Consider the following 17,442-nt stretch of genomic DNA (forward strand, 5'->3'; position numbering starts at 1 on the left):
GGGCAACCTGTGCCAGGACCTCACCACCCTCACAGGCAAGAATTTCTTCTTCTAAACCCACCCTCTGTCAGTCTGAAGCCATTCCCTGTTGTCCTGTCACCCCAAGCCCTTGCAAATTCTCTCTCCAGTTCTCTTGTAGCACTGAAGGTGCTCTAAGGCCTTCCTGAAGCCCTCTCTTCTCCAGCCAGAACAAACTCCCCCATACACTTCCACCCTTGGCCAGAGTTCAGCTCTGCCTTTGCCTCCCACATCCTGATAATTCCCATTAGCAGCACCAGGCACACAGGGATGTACAAAACAGTGAACGCTTTTTTATTTTGCTGCTGGAGTGTAACCACTGTAATTTCATAAAACTCAAAAAACCAAAAAAAAAAAGTGATTACCGAAGGCATACATTTTTTTTTCCTTTTTACACAAGACATTAAGTAAACAGACAAATTTCTTTTTAAAAAGGTTATAAAGTGTCAAGATCCTATACCTCATCTGCATATTCAAAGTGATGCCATCTGATACAAAAAGCATTGGGTACAATAATTTAGCTATGGCTCAGACCAAAAAAAAAAATAACCCAAAAAAAAACCCCCAAAAAACTCAACCAAAAAAAAAAAAGTCATCTGGGCTTAATCTACACACTGCTATGGTTGCTCAGGGGGTTAAAAAGGAAAATATGCAGTTCTTTGTTGCACAGAAAGGAACAGCAGGGAAGTGGAGAGTTCATTGGGAGATCATAGTCTGAAGGGAAGCAGAGGAACGCCCCCTCCCCGGGAATGTCTGCAAGAGGCCGGCCCAGGACTCCCCTCTGTGCCAAGAACCAGCCACATTTGTCTCCCACCAGACAGAATCCCATCCAAAGCCACCCGCCAAGCTGCACCTACCCAGCGTGCTGGCAGCAAAATAGATCCAAGACCTTGGAAACTGCATGGAAGTCACGAATCTCCCTGTGAGCTTTCCCACTGGGACTAATAAAAACCAAACAAACCCAATGAAAAAAAATAAAAAAGGAAACGACTCGTTCTGTTGTGGGTAGAGCCAGACTCTGCTTTCTCGGGAAATCTGTTCCACATAAACCTCTGAAGCTCCCAGCCCAAGCACCACAGTGTCAGCCTTACTGCAAGACTCGTAATATCAATTTACAAATGTGAAGTCTTTACACGTGTGTCACCAGAACTTTCTGAAATTAAGAGCTGGACATTCGTGATGGCCACATTTCCTGCCTTCCCACCATCCCACCCCCTCCACGTGCTCCATCTGACTGGAAAACAAACAACAGAAGGGATATTTGAGGCCATATGTGTGCTGTGTGCCACTGGTGAGAGGACACAGCTACAATTCCTGCTCAGATTTATTCCCTCACACGAGGCTCAGACATGACTGACTCCTGGGTAAAGGCTGCAGGCTCTTGGTTTGATGTTGGGCCACCTCTGCTTTGCCATCCCTTGGGTCTCTAAAGTTCTTGCACCAATTTGGAGCCTTGTCCCTGCAAATTGTGGGAATTCCACAGAAGGTGAGGAGGTGGATAAGGGGGGGATAGGGGTGAGAAATGATTAAAACCCAGTTTGAGCCTTTGCTTCTGGAGAAAAGGGCAGGATGAGGTGGCTGCTTTGTAGCCAAAGCCATGGGGGTGTCTGCTCCCTGTGACATCTGCCAGGACTCGATGGAAACAACCGGAGCAGTGACAGTGTTGGCAAATACATCAGGTTTTCAGGGCTCTCCTTCCAGCATCTTGGCATTTGAGGTGAAATGAGGATTAGTGCACAAGGAGAGAACCCAAGAGCAGCCCAAACCATGAGCCCTTGTCTGGTGTTGTCTACTGAGTTTCAACCTTCCCCCTTGCCAAACTGTCTCAAGACTTTTGAGCTCTTTGAGATTTCTAACCCAAACCCCCCTTGGAAGACCTCTCAATTTCCCCAGTCTGTTGCTTCTGTAACCTTCTCTAGGCTGAAACATTGAGGAGCTGGTACCTCAGAGGAAGGAGCCCAAGTCCGTATTAAAAAAAAAAAAAATCCTAAATATTTGGCAGTCCAGCCCAGAGAAACTTTTGAATTCAGCCCTTCATGCAAAACAGCAGCTCTTGGGCTGCCAAGGTATCCTTTCCATGGAAGCAGCCCATTTTAGGGTTAAGGGGGAGATATCCATGAAAACAAAAAAAAGGAAAAATATCTAGGACAATTAAATCAGCATGATTTGTTGGTTTTTGTCGTTTTTTTTCAGTGAATCATAAACTGAGGAGGATCAAGATGCCACCCTGCCAGCCAGATGCCCTCAGGATTTGGCCACATGGCCAGATCAAGGACTGCTTTTATACCAGAAGCTCCCTAATTTTAAGGTGATTGGGTTGATGCTACATAAAGCAAAGCCTGTCCCCCTCATGTTCCACCCAGGCTGAGACCTAAGTGAAGTCTTGCTCAAGACTGGCCAAAGGAGGCTGAATTCAAATCCCTCTGTCCCCAGCCTGAGTCCAGCTCAAAGGCATCGTGGCTGAATCCCAGGACCTCCTGCCCCGGGCAACGTTCCAGGTGATGCTGCCATGAGCATGGGTGAGGAAAACTCATCTTGCCAGGACAGAAAGGTCTGCAGGCCCATAAAGCAACAGTTCCCACAAGGAAGGGCATGGGATAGGGAGGTTTCCTGGCTAGCAGGGACTGGGGCTGTCACCACCACAATGCCAAACCACCTCCTATGTCCCTGGGGAAGGAGCAGGGCCTATTTTAGCAGCAGGAGGACAGACCTAAGCAGGAAGGGGATGGTGACCCACCCAGCAGGGTGCTCTAATGCAGGGTCAGGCCTTTTTATCAGCCCAATCCACACTATTCCCAATCAACACTGACCCTTTAGCCTTCTCCATGAGTCATGGGAACCAACAGCCTGGGATAGAGCAGGAGAAACTCAAGGGATTAAGGGCTGACCCACAATGTTGGACAGGCCCAAGGTGTGGGGTGTGACAACTCCAGGGCCACATGTGCAGGGTCCCCAGCTCACTCAGCACCACAGCTTATCCCAAAGGATGGCCTTCCCTGCCCTGCAGTGGGATTGGCCTCTATCAGGACCGGTGAAGTGGTGCTGGAAACAGCTCCAAACACCTCAGCTGCTCACCCATGTGGTGGTACAAAGCAGGCCCCAGCCTCCTGCAGGTACTGAAGGTGTCTAACCAGCCTTCCTCACCACCTGTCCCAAGAGATGAATGCCCTGAAGCCAATGTCTCTGAATATCTACATTTTGGGAGGCACACAAACCTTTGGAGAGACCCAACTCAGGGTCAACAGGACACTGAGGGCATCTCAAGCTGCCCAGCCTAAAACCCCAAGAGGTGGAAGAAAGATCAGCCCTCCTTGTCCCAACAACTGTGATCCTCTGCAGCTGAGGTGTGAGCAGCAGTGGGCCCCAAGGACACCTGGAGCATCCCCTGGGCCACATGTGTGTCCTGGTGGTAGTGGATGGCAGCCAGCTGTGACACAGTGCTGGGGATCAGTCTGGGGGACCATGGGTCACCTCCTGGGCTCTACTGGGCAGTGACAGGAGAAAGAATGGCCAGAGGATGTGTGGAAGACAAACAGGGTATTTTTTAAAGTTTTTTTTTTCCTTTAATTAGCAAATTTCTTGTTATCCTCATTTAAAGAAAAAAACCCACCCCCACACCCCCTACGTGCCCACTGCTCCAGCTGCTGCAAGCGTTCAAAGGCAGAAAGTTGAGAGATGTTTCATGTCCCAGCTCAGGGGCAGCTCTGAGCCCCCCCAGCTGGGTGTGTGCCAGGTGCCTTGGTACAGATATGGAAAAGGCAGGTGCAAAATTAGGTCATGTGCTCTTGCCAGGAACACCCCAAATGCCCTAGGAGAGCTGCAGCCCAGCCCCTTGGCCAGCAAATGCAGTGGTGGTGGAGGACACGGATGTGCCTTGAGAGGCACACTGTGCCCCAGGGCACTGCAGCCAGAATTGGGGTTTGTGCCACAGCTCAGGGGTGGGGACAGGGCAGCAGAGAACCCACCACCCTGGGCACTGAATTTGGAAGCTGTAAATAAGAGCACCCCACACTTTGGGGGACCCAGTGCTGATCCAGCACCCCAGCAAAGCTGAGTGCCTCCAAGCCCTGCTGTGGTCCCTGAGGTTCCCAGCAGTTCTGCCTTCACTGGAGCAAGTTCCCAGCAAGCCCCATCTGCAGCATCCTGGCTGGCATTGAGGCAACAGGGAGGTGGTGAGCTGACAGAGGGGCCAGGAGAAAGGGAATGGTGCTGGGGGTCTTAGCTCAGCCCTTCCCCTGCTCACAAGGGTCACTGAGCTGAGAGCCCCTGTCACCTCTCCCTGCTATCACCACCTTTCCCCCTGAGGCCACTGTGCCATCCCCACCTCCATCCCTGCTGCTGCAGCCCTTATTTATGGGGAAGAGGTGGGGAAAGGCTTTTCTGGGGATGCTCTGGCTCTTCTGCACCCCATCCCTTCTCAGCTGGCAGAGCCCTGCCTGCATCACCCCAAACCAAGCACCCTTTGCCCACCCCTCTCAGTGCAATGGGAGGGGAAAGGGGGGAGGAGGATGGTGATGAAGAACAGTCACACGAGCTCATTGCCTGCTAACACCAAGAGTCTAAGGGCAGTGCTGCCTTCCCTCCTTGGGGCTGCAGCTGGAGAGAGCAGCCTTTTTTGGGGATCCAGCAAGACGAGTGTGCTGTGAGTGCTGGAACACACTGGAGATGCTCCATGTCCCCAGCCCAGCCCTGGCAGAGGGACAGCACGTGGGGAGTGCAGGGCTGGGCCAGGAGGTGAGGGGTGGGATGTGTGCGAGTGCCTGGGGGTCTGTGCACGGATTTTGGCAAGAGGTCATTGAGGTTACATGATGCAGCATTTGTTCTTGTGGTTATGAGGGTCCTTAAATCGGAGTCTCTGCTTTGGTCGGTATTTTTCCAAGTACGTCAGCTGCTTGCTGTTGATGGCTCCTCTGCGCTTCCTGCAGGGACAGAGAAATGCCAGAAGAGTCAGAGGTGTGGCATGAGATCCCTCCCACCCCAAACCACTCTTGTTGGGGGGCTGAGCTCCCCTGCCTGGAGCAGGAAGGGATTTTGGAGGCTGAAGCCAGGTGCACCCTCCAGGGATGGAGACAGGCACTGAGCCCAGCAGCTTTCCTTGCTCATCCACCCTTTGAGTCCCAGGACATGCCAAAAGCCCCTCAGGGATGCTCCATGCCAATGCATTGTTTTCCCACTCCCAAAGGAGAGAAAAGCAACCCCGGTGTCACCAAAAAAACCACACCCTGGGACATGCCAGATGTCTCCATTCCCTCAGAGAGGGACTTTCTGCCCTAACACCCCAACACTGCTCCACTTACTGTCGGATGAACTGGATGGCATCTTCATACTTCATCCCACTCTCGATCAAGGCCAGCGCGACAAGGACGGGAGCACTGAAAGGCAGAAGCAGTGGCTGTCACTCCCCAGTCACACAGCCCAGAGGCTGATATCCAGCATTTAAAATTTGAGGAGAAGGTCAGGTAGAAAATCCCCTGCCATCAACACCTATTCCCACTAAGGTTTCACAAAACCACGCTCGAAGAGGGACTGGGAAAAGGAAGGAGGAGTACTGGCATGGTTGTCCCTCTCCTCCTTCCTGGGGAGGTGGCAGCTGGGACAAAACCCTGCTCAGAGCAGGGCTAGGGAAGGGGAAGAGGAGAGCTGGCATGGTTTTCCCTCTGCTGCATTCATGAGGGCTGGCAGCTGAGGTGCTGGGCTCGGACTCACCGCCCCAGGCCGGCCACGCAGTGCACGGCCACGCAGCACCCGGGGTCCTCGCAGAACTTGGTCTTCAACAAGTTGAGCCAATCTTCCACAATCTTGCTGGGAGGAGGTGCTCCATCATCAAATGGCCAATCCTGCAAGGTTGGGAAGAGAGAAATGTTGTCAAGTCTCTGGGGAAAACCTTTCAGGGGCTGTTTTTCACTCGGGGTGATGGTGTTTGGGGCCTCAGCTGCAGGGAGGTAGAAGAGTGCCAGAACTGGGCTCACAGCGTAGCTCTGTGGGGATACAGTGGTTTTGTGGCATCATCTGGCATACAGGAATTCCCTGGCTGCTTTGGCTCAGGGTTTGAAGCCACACAAATCTGGGTCTGGAGTCCTCTGGCCTCCTATGGACACGTTCAGCCTACAGGAGCACCTGTAGGATCTGCAGCATGGTCCCCATGACCTCCTGCTTCTGCAGACCAGGATGGCCACCTCATGCTCCATCCCCATCCAGATGAGCTCACTGAGCTTTGGGGTGATGCAGTTCCCATCCTCTTTCCTGCCAGCTCCTAATTCCAGAATTTGGGAGCACACTGCAGGGGATTTGAGCAAAGGTGGATTGAAGAAGGTTGAAATCTCAGAGCTTGATGAGGTGCTGAAATTCAGCTTCCTGCAACACATGGAGGGGAACACCAAAAGAATGGTCTGGGGACCCACTAACACAGCCCTAGAGAGAGAGTCAAAGGAAGGGAGATCACTCCAAATGGGGCCATTCAAATACCATCCTTCAGAAAAGGCCATTTAGGGATGAAAACAAAAAAATCCCATCTCCTTCTGAGCTTCATCCTCAAATTGCAGGGGTTCAAAATTGGAGCATGGTGAGGAAGTTGGTCAAATGGATTCTGCATTTGATATTCCTCAGCCCTGGGCTCAGTTACAAGGGTTAAGTGTCCCAAAATGGGGATTTCTTTCCCAAAACAGATTTGTCAGGAGGAGCACGGCCACTGGCTATGCAGCACTGGCAGAGAGAGACAGGAAGGGAAGCATCCCTTGAGAGGATGTGGCTTGGTGAGCCCTGAAGGGTGGGGGGTACTGGGCCCTAATCCTAGATTTTGAGGAGTGAGTCACTAAGCTGCTGTGCTGGAGTCACCCTTGGTGTGAGATGGCAAAATAAGCTGCTTCACTTCAGTGTTTGAACAGGTGGTGAGATTTCTGTTGGGATTTGATAGCAAAGGAGCACTCTGGGCTTCAGGGTATTTGCAGTGTTTGAGCCAGCCCCCCTGGCTGGCCTGTGCCTGTCCTGCAAGGCCATCTCCTCCTGCAGGGCCATGTCCTTCCTGCAGCCATGAGTGTAGGTCAGGGGCTCACACCAGGGATGACACAGCACCCTAAAGAATCATCCCCTGATGGAAAGCACCTTCAAATATCATCTAGTCCAACCCTCTGCCATGGCAGGGACACCTTCCACTACCCCAGCTTGCTGCAACCTGGCCATGAACACTTCCAGAGATGGGGCAGCCTCAACTTCTCTGGGCAACCTGTGCCAGTGTCTCACCACTCTCATGATAAAAACCTTTTTCCTTATGTCTCCTCTAAATCTGCTCTCTGTCAGTTGAAAGACGTTGCCCCTTGGTCTATCACTACATGCCTGTGTAAATAGTCCAGCTCCCCTGCAGCCCCTTTAGGGACTGGAAGGGGCTTTAAGGTCTCCCCAGAGCCTTCACTTCTCCATATACAGACCTATATATGGTCTATATATAGAAGCATAGAATTGTTTAGGTTGGAAAAGCCCTCTAAGATTGTCAAGTCCAACTGTTACCCCAGCACTGGCAAGGCCACCACTAAACCGTGTCTCCAAGTGCCACATCTACAGCTCTTCTAAACCCCTCCAGGGATCGTGACTCCACCACTTCCCTGGGCAGGCTGTTTCAATGTTTGACAACCTTTTCAGTGAAGAAATTTTTTCTAATATCTAATCTAAACCTCCCATGGAGCAACTAAATGTCATTTCCTCCTGTCTTGTTGCTTGCTACCTGACAGGTAGAAACCCCCACCTGGCTACAACCTCCTTTAAGGGAGTTTTAGAGAGGAAAGATCTTCCCCAAGTCTCCTTTTCTCCAGGCTAAAAACCCTCAGCTGTTCCTCATCAGACTTGTGCACCAAGATATATTTATATGCCAGATATATCTATGAGGATACAGATAAATAAATGAGGATACAGATAAAAATATACCAAACTGTGTATATCAAATAAAAATATATACCATGATATCTCAAAAATATACAGAGATTTGATATAATTATAGAGATATTTCTGTATCTGCAGAGATACATCTATCTATAGAAAACCAGATTATAGATATCTCTTGATTTGCCTTATATAGTTTCTGTATGGTTATAGAAATGTTGATATAGAAGCTATTTAGTTTCTATACAGTGTCCTGTATAGTTTCTCTAACTCTCTATACAAAACACATCCTAGATATGTATCTCTCCACATAAAAGAGATGTAAGAGATGTAAAGAGGTAGATATATCCTAGATATAGGAACTCAGACTGGAGGCTCCAGTTAGAAATGGGGTAAAATGCAGAATTTGGTGTGTAAGTGAGCAGATATGATCTCAAACGTACAGATTCATATATGCAGGATACAGTGATATTTCCAAGATACATCCAGTAGAGACACAGACTGCATCTCTATCTAGAGACATCTGCATCTGGAGGATCTGTATCTAGAGAGCCATGGGATTATCCACCCATATCCCTGAGGATCTAAGAGCCTCCTCTCTCTCTAGGATATACATTATACAGACAGAGCTATATTAAGAGGTCCTACACACAGACGACCACCCCAGGAGACACAAGGCATTTCCAAAGCCTTCCCTAAATAATAAGCAGAGCCTCACTTCCCAGCTGGAGCTGAACTCCCTGGCAGGGCTATCACATCTGACATCATCTTCAATTACCTATCAGCCAAGATACAGCCCAGGCAGCTGCGTGCTCTGCCTTTCCCAGCTTGCTGCCTGCTCCTTTCATCCCCCCCAGCTGCACCAACCAGCTGCTGGAAGAGCTCACAGCACCCCCCAGGATAAGATAACGCCGGGGGGAACGGGAACCACGTGCATCTTCCTCGTGGGATCAGGAGCTCTCATCCCTGGATGCTTCAGAGCCTGAGCAACAGGCAGGGAGGCAGCTGCCGACTCAGCCAGTGAGTCACAGTTTCGGCTGCGTGGGCAGCACGGCTCTTTTTAAAGCACCAGCCTCAGCTCAGCTCAGCTGGGCTTCCAGCTCTGCTCCTGCCTCAGTGTGATGCTGTACTGGGCTGCCACGGTGTTTAACAGCCCCAGGGGATGAGATTTTTATGGGTGGTGTTGGGGCAGCCCCTTGGTGCCCATCCTGCTGCCCACCTACCATGACAGTGATGCCGTCCTTCTCCAGGGGGGTCTTGTCATAGGTCACTTCACACACTCGCACGACCGTGGTGGCACCGTACTTCTTCAGGTCCTGGGGAGGGAAGGAGAAGGAGGGGTCTGAACAGACCCTGCCAAATGCACCCCACTTAACCCTGACACATCCAAGCCCTGCTATGACCATGTGGAGCAGTGTGGACCCTTAAACGGTGCTGTGGCCCTTCTCTGAACCCTTGACTCATGGTCCATCCCTGGCAGGCACAAGGAAACATGAAATCCCAGGACAATGAAGCCACGTGGCCTTGTAGGATTTTTAAGCAGCATCTTCATGACTCCTCAGAGTCACGAGTACCAATGGGGCCATTTATTTTTAAGCCCTGACAGCCTCATCAGCAGGGATTTTATACCTCAGGCAAAGAAACATCCCTGACATGGGTGCCAGTCCTCTGAAGGAGAAATTGTTTGTGCCTGCTGAGGTCACACTCCTGGTGCAGAAATGCATGGAGGCAGCAGTGTGGGAGTCGTAGCATGCCCCGCCAGCCAAGCTCAGCATCTCAAAGATGGCTCAGGGGCTCCTTCTCCACCTCGCTGCTGTATCCCATCATCGCTCCAACCCGCTGCAGGCTCAGGCGTGGGCCTTGGGATGCTTCCAGCATGGCTCAGTGCCCGGCGCGAGGATTGCCCCCGGATTACGCGCCCGGTGCGCCGGCCTCGCCGGGAACCATGAGATCATCCCCAGTGATCCACCTCCTTTGTTCCCCACGGCCGCTCACCAGACCGTGGTGAGCCCCACATGCTCAGCAGCCTGGCCAAAAGTCTAAGAGGTTGGAGAAAAGGGGAATTTTTCTCCCTTCCCACTAGTGTGGTCCCCATCGCCCTCTGCAGCGAGTATGGGGTGACTGTCCCCAAATCACAGCCACCTTCACAGCCACCCTGAGGAGTGGCACTCACACAGCTGCTACCCGTGCTGGCTCTTCAACAACAAGCTCTCCAGCACTACCCAACACACTCTAGGCACTGGAAATACCCTGGGATATTTGGGATCAAAAGCCATTATTGAGGTGCTGGGAGGGACAGAGCAGGTTGTGTGCACCCATGTGCATCACTCCAAAACCCTGTGACATGATGTGCTAGTGGATCTGGCAAGGGATGCCACAGGAATGGGGAAACTCTGCTCCATCTCTACTGTGCCAAAATATCACACTTGGGGTGCTGAAAATCATCCCATTCCAAAAAGCTGGCAATGATTGGATCCACTGCCCCAGGATGCCACCAGGGGCTGTGGTACCAAGGGGGATGTGCTGCCCTCTCATCGACATCGGCTTTTAGCCCCAAAATATGCAATTGGACCCTGGTCCACACCTTCCAATCTCTCCTCCTTACCTCCAAAAAGGTGCTGAGCGTGGCATTGGTGGGGTTGTGGGTGATGAGGAACCTCATGTTTTTGTAGCAGACCTCCACAGGTGCAGGGCGGTTCATCCGGGCCATGGTGAGGACAGTGGGAAGGTGAGGTGGTGCTGACAGTGGCAGGGGACAAACCCAAGAAAAGAGTGGTGTGGAGGGGCAAAAAAAACCAAAACCAAACAAAAACCCAACGACCCCTCTGTGCTTCAAAAATAAAAATAAAAGAGGATCGAGAACTCAATATACAGACGTTGTGCAAATAATCCCAACTCCTGGGAGCGCACCAGCTTCCTTGACACACCACAAGCCTCCCAGGGGGAAAAAAAAAAAGCCAGATGGGGGGAAAAAAATAATATTAATGAAATAATAATAATAATAATTAAAAAAAAATCCCTTTGCTGTAGTGTTGGCGTCCTCTGTGTGTGTGTGTGACGGCAAGCGGCTGCTGCCTCCAGTGCCGCGCGCTCCCGGGCGCTCTAGAAAGGCCTCTGCATATGGGGGTGCTTGGTGGTGGCGGGAGGGTGGCCCCCGTCACGTTACCCCATCGGGGTATGTGGAGTACTTGGGGGCGGCACGGGGGGCCGGGAGCCTACGGGGCGGCGTCGGTGGCGTCGGGCAGCGGTGCCTCGCTGGGGCGATCCATGCACGGGAGCCTTGAATGGTTGAGTCGGAGGGTCGGGGTGCTGGGCGGGACGAGGAGAGGCGGCCGGGGGCTGCTGCTTCACAGGGCGGGCTGCCGGCGGTTGTGGGGCTCACAGCTGCTCCTCAGCACCTCCATAAATCCCAGTGCAGAGCGAGGCTGCGGGGGAGAGAAAGGGAAATGCTGTGGTGAGAGTGTGCTCCTCCCCAAGGAAGCCCCTGGCTGGTGTGGGCGCCCCTCACTTTCTACATCCCCTGTGAGCATCCCTGACCATTCTCATCTTAACAGGAGATCACAAATTAGAAAGTGAGGTGGTATTTAAAGCTAAAGCTGAAATATCGTCTGGAGAGCTGAAATGGCACTGGAAAGCCAGAGGGGGCAACTCACATTTCACCTGCAGAACAGATAGCACATGGCAGGGAAGGCCTTGCTCCCATATACCACCCAACACCTGCACCTGCTGGTGGAATTAAGCACCCAATTCATGCCAGCTGACCCCCCTGACACCCATCCAGACCCCCCCAGACCTCACCTTTGTGTCCCCAAAAAGCACGTTGAGTATCTCCACCCCAAATGCACGCTGTGTCCGAAACCAGCTGCCGCTGCTGCTAATCGGCCACATGCTCCTGGCGCTGGGCTCATGTCCACTAAATGCACCTCTAATGCTCTTAGGAGAATTAAGCTGCCTGCAAATGAGCTATCTTGGGGAGGGGGGGGGCAAGGAGGGGGTTGTGTGTGTGTGGTTTTGCCAGGGTTGGTGATGGATGTGTCTCCCTGCCTGCTCATCCACATTCCCACACCGCCGGCACATCGCTCCCAGTAACGGAGCCTGGCCCCTCCACCCGTGGCATCTTTGCTTTCAAGGATGGCAGTGGGAAGAATTAAGAAAGAAAATCAACTCCCACTGTGTAAATACTCAAATCCATGAGATGATGGGCCCAGCAGAGAGGCAAGGGCTCTGCCAGCCCCACTCAGAGCTTAGGAAAACCCAGCCAGAGCCTCCCCAGGTTGTTCCCCACTGGACTCTTGTTTTGAAGCTGGTCCTTCCCCAGGTCAGTGGCTGCTTAGTGCTGGGTGGCCAGAGCCTCAAAATAGACCATAAGCACATAAGTAACCCGAGCCAGGCCAGCAGGCACCCCTTTAGCTCTCCTCATAGCAGCCAGAAACTTTCCCCTCTGGATTGTTTAACCCTTATGCAATGAGACAAGGTGGGAGCAGGGAGATGAGCTGAGCCCTGACCAGCTCATAACAGCACCTGGGTGCTGACAATGGGTTTGTCCAGGCCTGAGCATCATTTACAATGTGTTTAACACCTCCTGCTTCTCCAGTGGTACCCAGGAATGAAGAAGTTAAATAGCGACAGGAAAAAAGCCAGGTGAGGTGTCAGGGGAAGCAGAACTGCTCTGCTGAATGTGCCCAGTTTGGCTGCTAAAATCACAGACTCTTCCCAACAACCATTTTCTATCACACCTGACTTCACACTTTTTTGCCCATAAAGAAGGGGATAATGCTATCCCAGACTCCTGCAAGGATGTTCTGCAAAGTTCAAACCCTGCCTGGGCTGCAGGGCATAAGTGGGACATTCAGGGAGGATGACTTTCCAGTCCCCATTGAGAAATCAGAGTTTAGCAGCTGATGGAGGCTGGGACCTTGGCTGAGGCATGGGAGTGAGGTGAGGGCTGCCTCTCTGCAGCATTTTAGGTGTGATTCAGAGCAGCTCAGCCCACAGATGATGCTGAACCCCCCAGGGTAGCTGATCCTCCCCACCTGGACCACAGCAGGTAGAATTTTTGCTCAAAGCTTGCAATCATCCTGCAAGATGGGCTGGGAAACCTGCTTCCCCCAGTGTTCACCGTGCTTTTTCAGTGATGAACCCACCTATAACTTTGTCTGTGGGGTCTGCTTCTTCCCAAGACGATCTCACCATGGCTGGGTAAGAACCAATTTGTTATTTCTGGAGGGTAATTCTGGGCTGGTTTTGGCTGTGTGGCTCCTACATGTCCAGCTGCCAATCTGCTGGCCAGCACAACCACAAAAAGGGATGGGAGGTGGGAGAGATGGGCAGCCACAGTTGCCTGCTGTGGGGCAAGGGAAGAGCTGATGCAAAGTAGGAATTGCCTCACACCATCAGCTTGAAAGCCCAGTGAAACAAAGGAATTGAGGATATTTTGCTTTTACTTTTCATGCCTTTGCTCTTCAGGCTTCCAGTGTGTTAATTGCCATCTGTCCTAATGATTTGATCTGATCCTGATGATCAATCTGATTTGACATACCAGCACCAAAGGTGCACAAGGGAAAGCATCAAAAAAGTGACTTTTCTCCCTCCAAAAAAACTCATACCTCGTTTTAACCAGCTGCCAGGGACATCAATACAAACTGTGCCCGTGTTTACCCATGTCCTGGATTAAATCCCACCTGCTGAGCAGCCCTTTGGGGCTGGGAGCTGCTGCCAGCACCAATGCCAGCGCTGCCCCCTGTCATCATCCAGCACACAGTTCATGCTCCATTGGTGCTCTGGATCCTGGACAATTTTTTATTGGCTTGGGCGTGCTCGCTGCCAGTAAGGGAGGCTCAGTGGGAACCGCCTGCCTACGAGAACAGCGAGTGCTCCTTTCCCACAAGGTCTCCTCTCTCCAGTGGAAGCGTTTCAAGTATTTTGGCAATCACACATCCCAGCAATTCAGTCCCAAAGCCCATAAATCCCTAATGGGTATTCAATCACAAATCATCCCCGGCGGTTCAGCTTGCGATGCTGATCTCCATATTAAGCGTGGCAGAACAATGTGGAGAAGGGAATTTCAGCTAATATTAATAACCTGCCAAGTGGAATATAAATCCTTCTCATTTGAGCGCTCCGGGGGATGTAGAGGAAGCATGTGAGGACACAGTGAACAAGCCCTGGATGAGGATGCTCAGCAATGCAGTGCTGGCCTGTCAGGCTCAAACCCGTCTTGGGGAACCTCGATGAAAGGAGGCTGTAGCCAGGTGGGGGTTGGTCTCTTCTTCCACATAACAAAGGACAGGACAAGATGAAACAGCCTCAAGCTGTGCCAGGGGAGGTTTAGATTGGGTATAAGGAAAAATTTCTTCACTAGAAGGGTGCTCAGACATTGGAGCAGGCTGCCCAGGGAAGTGGTGGAATCAGTATCCCTGGAAGCGTTCAAAGATGGAAGTGCTCACAGATGTGGCATGTGGTTTAGTGGTGGACCTGGCAGTGTTAACAACTGATCTCAAGATCTTTTCCAACTTTAATGATTCTCTTTTCACCATGACTGTGGAAATTTCTGCTTCTTACACAAGAATTTGCAGCCAAGAGCCCACTGAAGATCCAGTATGAACACACACCAGTGTGTCAAGACAGCAGTGAAGGCTCTTAGGGAAAGGGACCACTGAGCCATCATCTCCTCGTCTTATACACCCTCACAGCTGAGGGGATCACAGGGCTCTCTGAAATATTTGCAGTGTGGCAAGGCCATTACAAATGTCTTGGCCTCATCCCAGATGTCCAGGGACTGAACCTGCAACAGAGGAATGAGGCTGATCTTCCTCAGGGCAACTTGATGGAAAATAAAGGTCAGATCTTCTTCACCCAGTGACTGGAAGAGCTCGGTTGGAGTGTGAGCAGCTGCCTGACCTGATGGCTGTGCTGCTGGTACCCGGCTAGCAGGACACAGATGGTGGAGTCAGGTTTTCCTAAACACAGCACATCCCCAAGAGAAGGAAAAGGAAGCTCTGCAGAGCCAAAGTGTCGCTCCGCATGAGCTTTAGCAGCGGGACTCGGAACAAAGGCTCTCACTCACCCAAACAATGTGTATCTCACCCGTACATAAATACAGCGAGCTCGGAGTGAGCACATCTCCTGTTCAAAGTTCATCTTCAGAGAAATCCAACAAAACATCCAGCTGTATCACACTTTCTTGACCTCTCTCCTGCTTTCAGCTCACGTAGCAAGACACTGACCAGCCCCTTCCCCTTAAGGCTGATGAAGTCCTGCTCTCCCTGCTCCCAACAAGCACTTCCATCACCCTGAGAACTGAATCCAAGTTTCTGAGTATTTCCAGTTACCACCATGCAGAAGTTTCTGCACACATGCATTGCCACTGACATGAGTGACCACAGGGAGCAGGCCTGTGAGGCTCAGCTGCACACGTAAAATTTGTACCAGCAGTGCCACCACTGTCACCATTGCCACCAGTGTCACCACTGCCACCACCACCACTGCAACCAGAATCAGCAGCACCACCACTGTCTCCATTGCCACCACAACCACCACAATCACCACTGCCATGAGCACCACCACTGCCAGCAGTGTCACCACTGCTATCAGTGGGAGGAGCACCACTGCCATCACTAGCACTGCCACCAGCATCAGCAGCAGCACTGCCACCATTCCAAGCATTGCCACCAGTGTCACTGCTGCCACCACTATGAGCAACACTACCACTGCCACACTGGGTTCCACCAGCACAAGCAGCATCACCACTGCCACCATCACCATCACCGCCAGGGAGAACAGATCCCAGGACACAGAGAGCCACAGTGCTGTCCCCAGCCTGACTGCAGCTGGGACACAGCCAATGTGCTGAGATTTCCTCCAGTTGCATCCGCACGGAAGGAAACAGGAAAGGTCCAGGAGGAGAGCGACGGAAACAAAACACCCAGCAGGAGCCGGCATCTGTGGGGAGAGGTGCAAGCAGCACCAGCACATCCTGCTCCAGGGGCAGAGCTGGACAGAGCAGATGGGATGTCCTGGAAAAGCCATGCTGGGTACCGTGCTGGCTGTGGGGTACCTGCTGCCAGGAGTGAAGCAGTGCCTGGCAACATCTGCCAGGGAAGCATTGTGGGGTTTTTCCTCCAAGGGGTTAATTTTTAGGTTGTTTTTCTTGCTGCACGTGATGTTTTCTGAGCAAAACACAACAAGGAGGATTAAAAATGCACAGGTGTTGAGGCAGAGTGATGGGGGGGCTCTTGGCAGCCCATGAAAACACACCTGCAAGATAAACCAAGTCATGCATCTTTCCCCACATCCTTTTTGGTGTGCAGTAAATACTGGCTAACACAAAATTTTGCCAAAGAGAGCTGTGCAGCCCTTGATTTTACAGCTCCAGTTGGACTTAAAGAGTTTGGTAGCATTTAGAGCAGGGAAAGATGCCAGCATTTGCAAGCAGGAGGCACTCAGGACACCGGGAAAGAGAGAGGAATGGGGAAACTGAGGCAGCAAGCCAGCCAGCCAGATAAAAAGAAGAGCAAAGTCTTCCCAGCACTGTGCAAGCTGGGAATGCACCAGAGGCACTGGTAACATGATCAACCCTTTCTTATCTTGTATTTGCACCTTTTGTCTTTGAAGAGAGGCTGAAGCACAGAGTGGAAAGTGTCTCCAAAGGTCCTTTGGGAGTTGTTTTTCCCTCTCACCCAGATTCATAACCCCTGGACACGGACCCTGTGCTCACACTGGAATTCCTGTGATGCCACCAGTGTCAGGGCTGCCTCTCCTGTCCAGAACTCACAGGGCAATGCCCTGGAGGAAACATGATGCTTCAAGCACCCCTTCAACAGCCCTGTAGCTGGAATTTCAGCTTTTCCCTTCTCACGCAGCCCCCAAGCAAGTCGAATTTGAGGTCTCCATGGACAGCTTTTTAACCTAATTCCATCTTGTACCAGAAGAGATTCAGCCACCAGAGAATCATAAAAACCACAAAAAGGCACTAAACCTTCTTCACTGAGGGGAAAAGGAACCCCCCCAGCTGAACAAAGTCCCCCATCCATCCCTCCCACCCTGTCCCCAGCAGTGGACAACTCACAGGCAGCCACCGGTGGCCCTGCTCACAGTGAGATCCTGGTTTTATGGTCTGGGATATTCCCTCCACTGCCTTCCCCCAGCAGCCATGAGGAGCTTGCAGCCGTGTGCCGATGTCAGAGGTTTTTCCTGGCTTGGATTTGAAGGGAAAGGAGGAAAAAAAAAAAGAAAAAAGAAGGGGGAGGAAGAGAGGCCAGCTCCACAGGGAAAAGTAATAACAGGCTTGGGGCTGGCTGCCTCCCAAATCTGCAGAGGGTGTGCCCTAGAGGGTTTTTTTGGGGAGGGGTGAAAAGTTTGGTCATTTGGGGATGGATGGTCCCCACGCTCCGGCGCCCAACTCACAGGGAAGTCAGGCACCCCAAACACTGGGGGCCAGCTCCCCTCATCCTTCAGGGATTTCTTTTGGCCAGAAGAATCAGGGGAAAAAAAAGCAAATCTGTGTGTGATTGGGCATTTCCAGGCTTCAAGCCTTGTCCAATAGTATCTTTG

At 51.7% G+C, this 17,442-nt stretch overlaps 1 protein-coding gene across 3 annotated transcripts in view; it reads right to left on the reverse strand.

Annotated features, from left to right (window-relative positions):
• Window positions 1-291: 291 nt before the first annotated feature.
• Window positions 292-17,442, reverse strand: part of PTP4A3 (protein tyrosine phosphatase 4A3) — a 42,088-nt gene continuing 24,937 nt past the window's right edge. For all 3 annotated transcript variants that reach the window (XM_071421891.1, XM_071421893.1, XM_071421892.1), the window contains exons 2-6: window positions 10,496-11,315; window positions 9,114-9,206; window positions 5,725-5,855; window positions 5,316-5,390; window positions 292-4,937 (exon numbers count right to left, since the gene is read on the reverse strand). In XM_071421891.1, the coding sequence (XP_071277992.1) occupies window positions 4,820-4,937; window positions 5,316-5,390; window positions 5,725-5,855; window positions 9,114-9,206; window positions 10,496-10,600 (522 nt within the window). In that variant the 5' untranslated portion in view covers window positions 10,601-11,315 and the 3' untranslated portion in view covers window positions 292-4,819. The remainder of the gene's footprint in view (window positions 4,938-5,315; window positions 5,391-5,724; window positions 5,856-9,113; window positions 9,207-10,495; window positions 11,316-17,442) is intronic.

Source organism: Agelaius tricolor, unplaced genomic scaffold (genome assembly GCF_023055355.1).
Source record: "Agelaius tricolor isolate 1412-34295 unplaced genomic scaffold, bAgeTri1.0.p SCAF_2, whole genome shotgun sequence".
NCBI classification, from domain to species: domain Eukaryota; kingdom Metazoa; phylum Chordata; class Aves; order Passeriformes; family Icteridae; genus Agelaius; species Agelaius tricolor.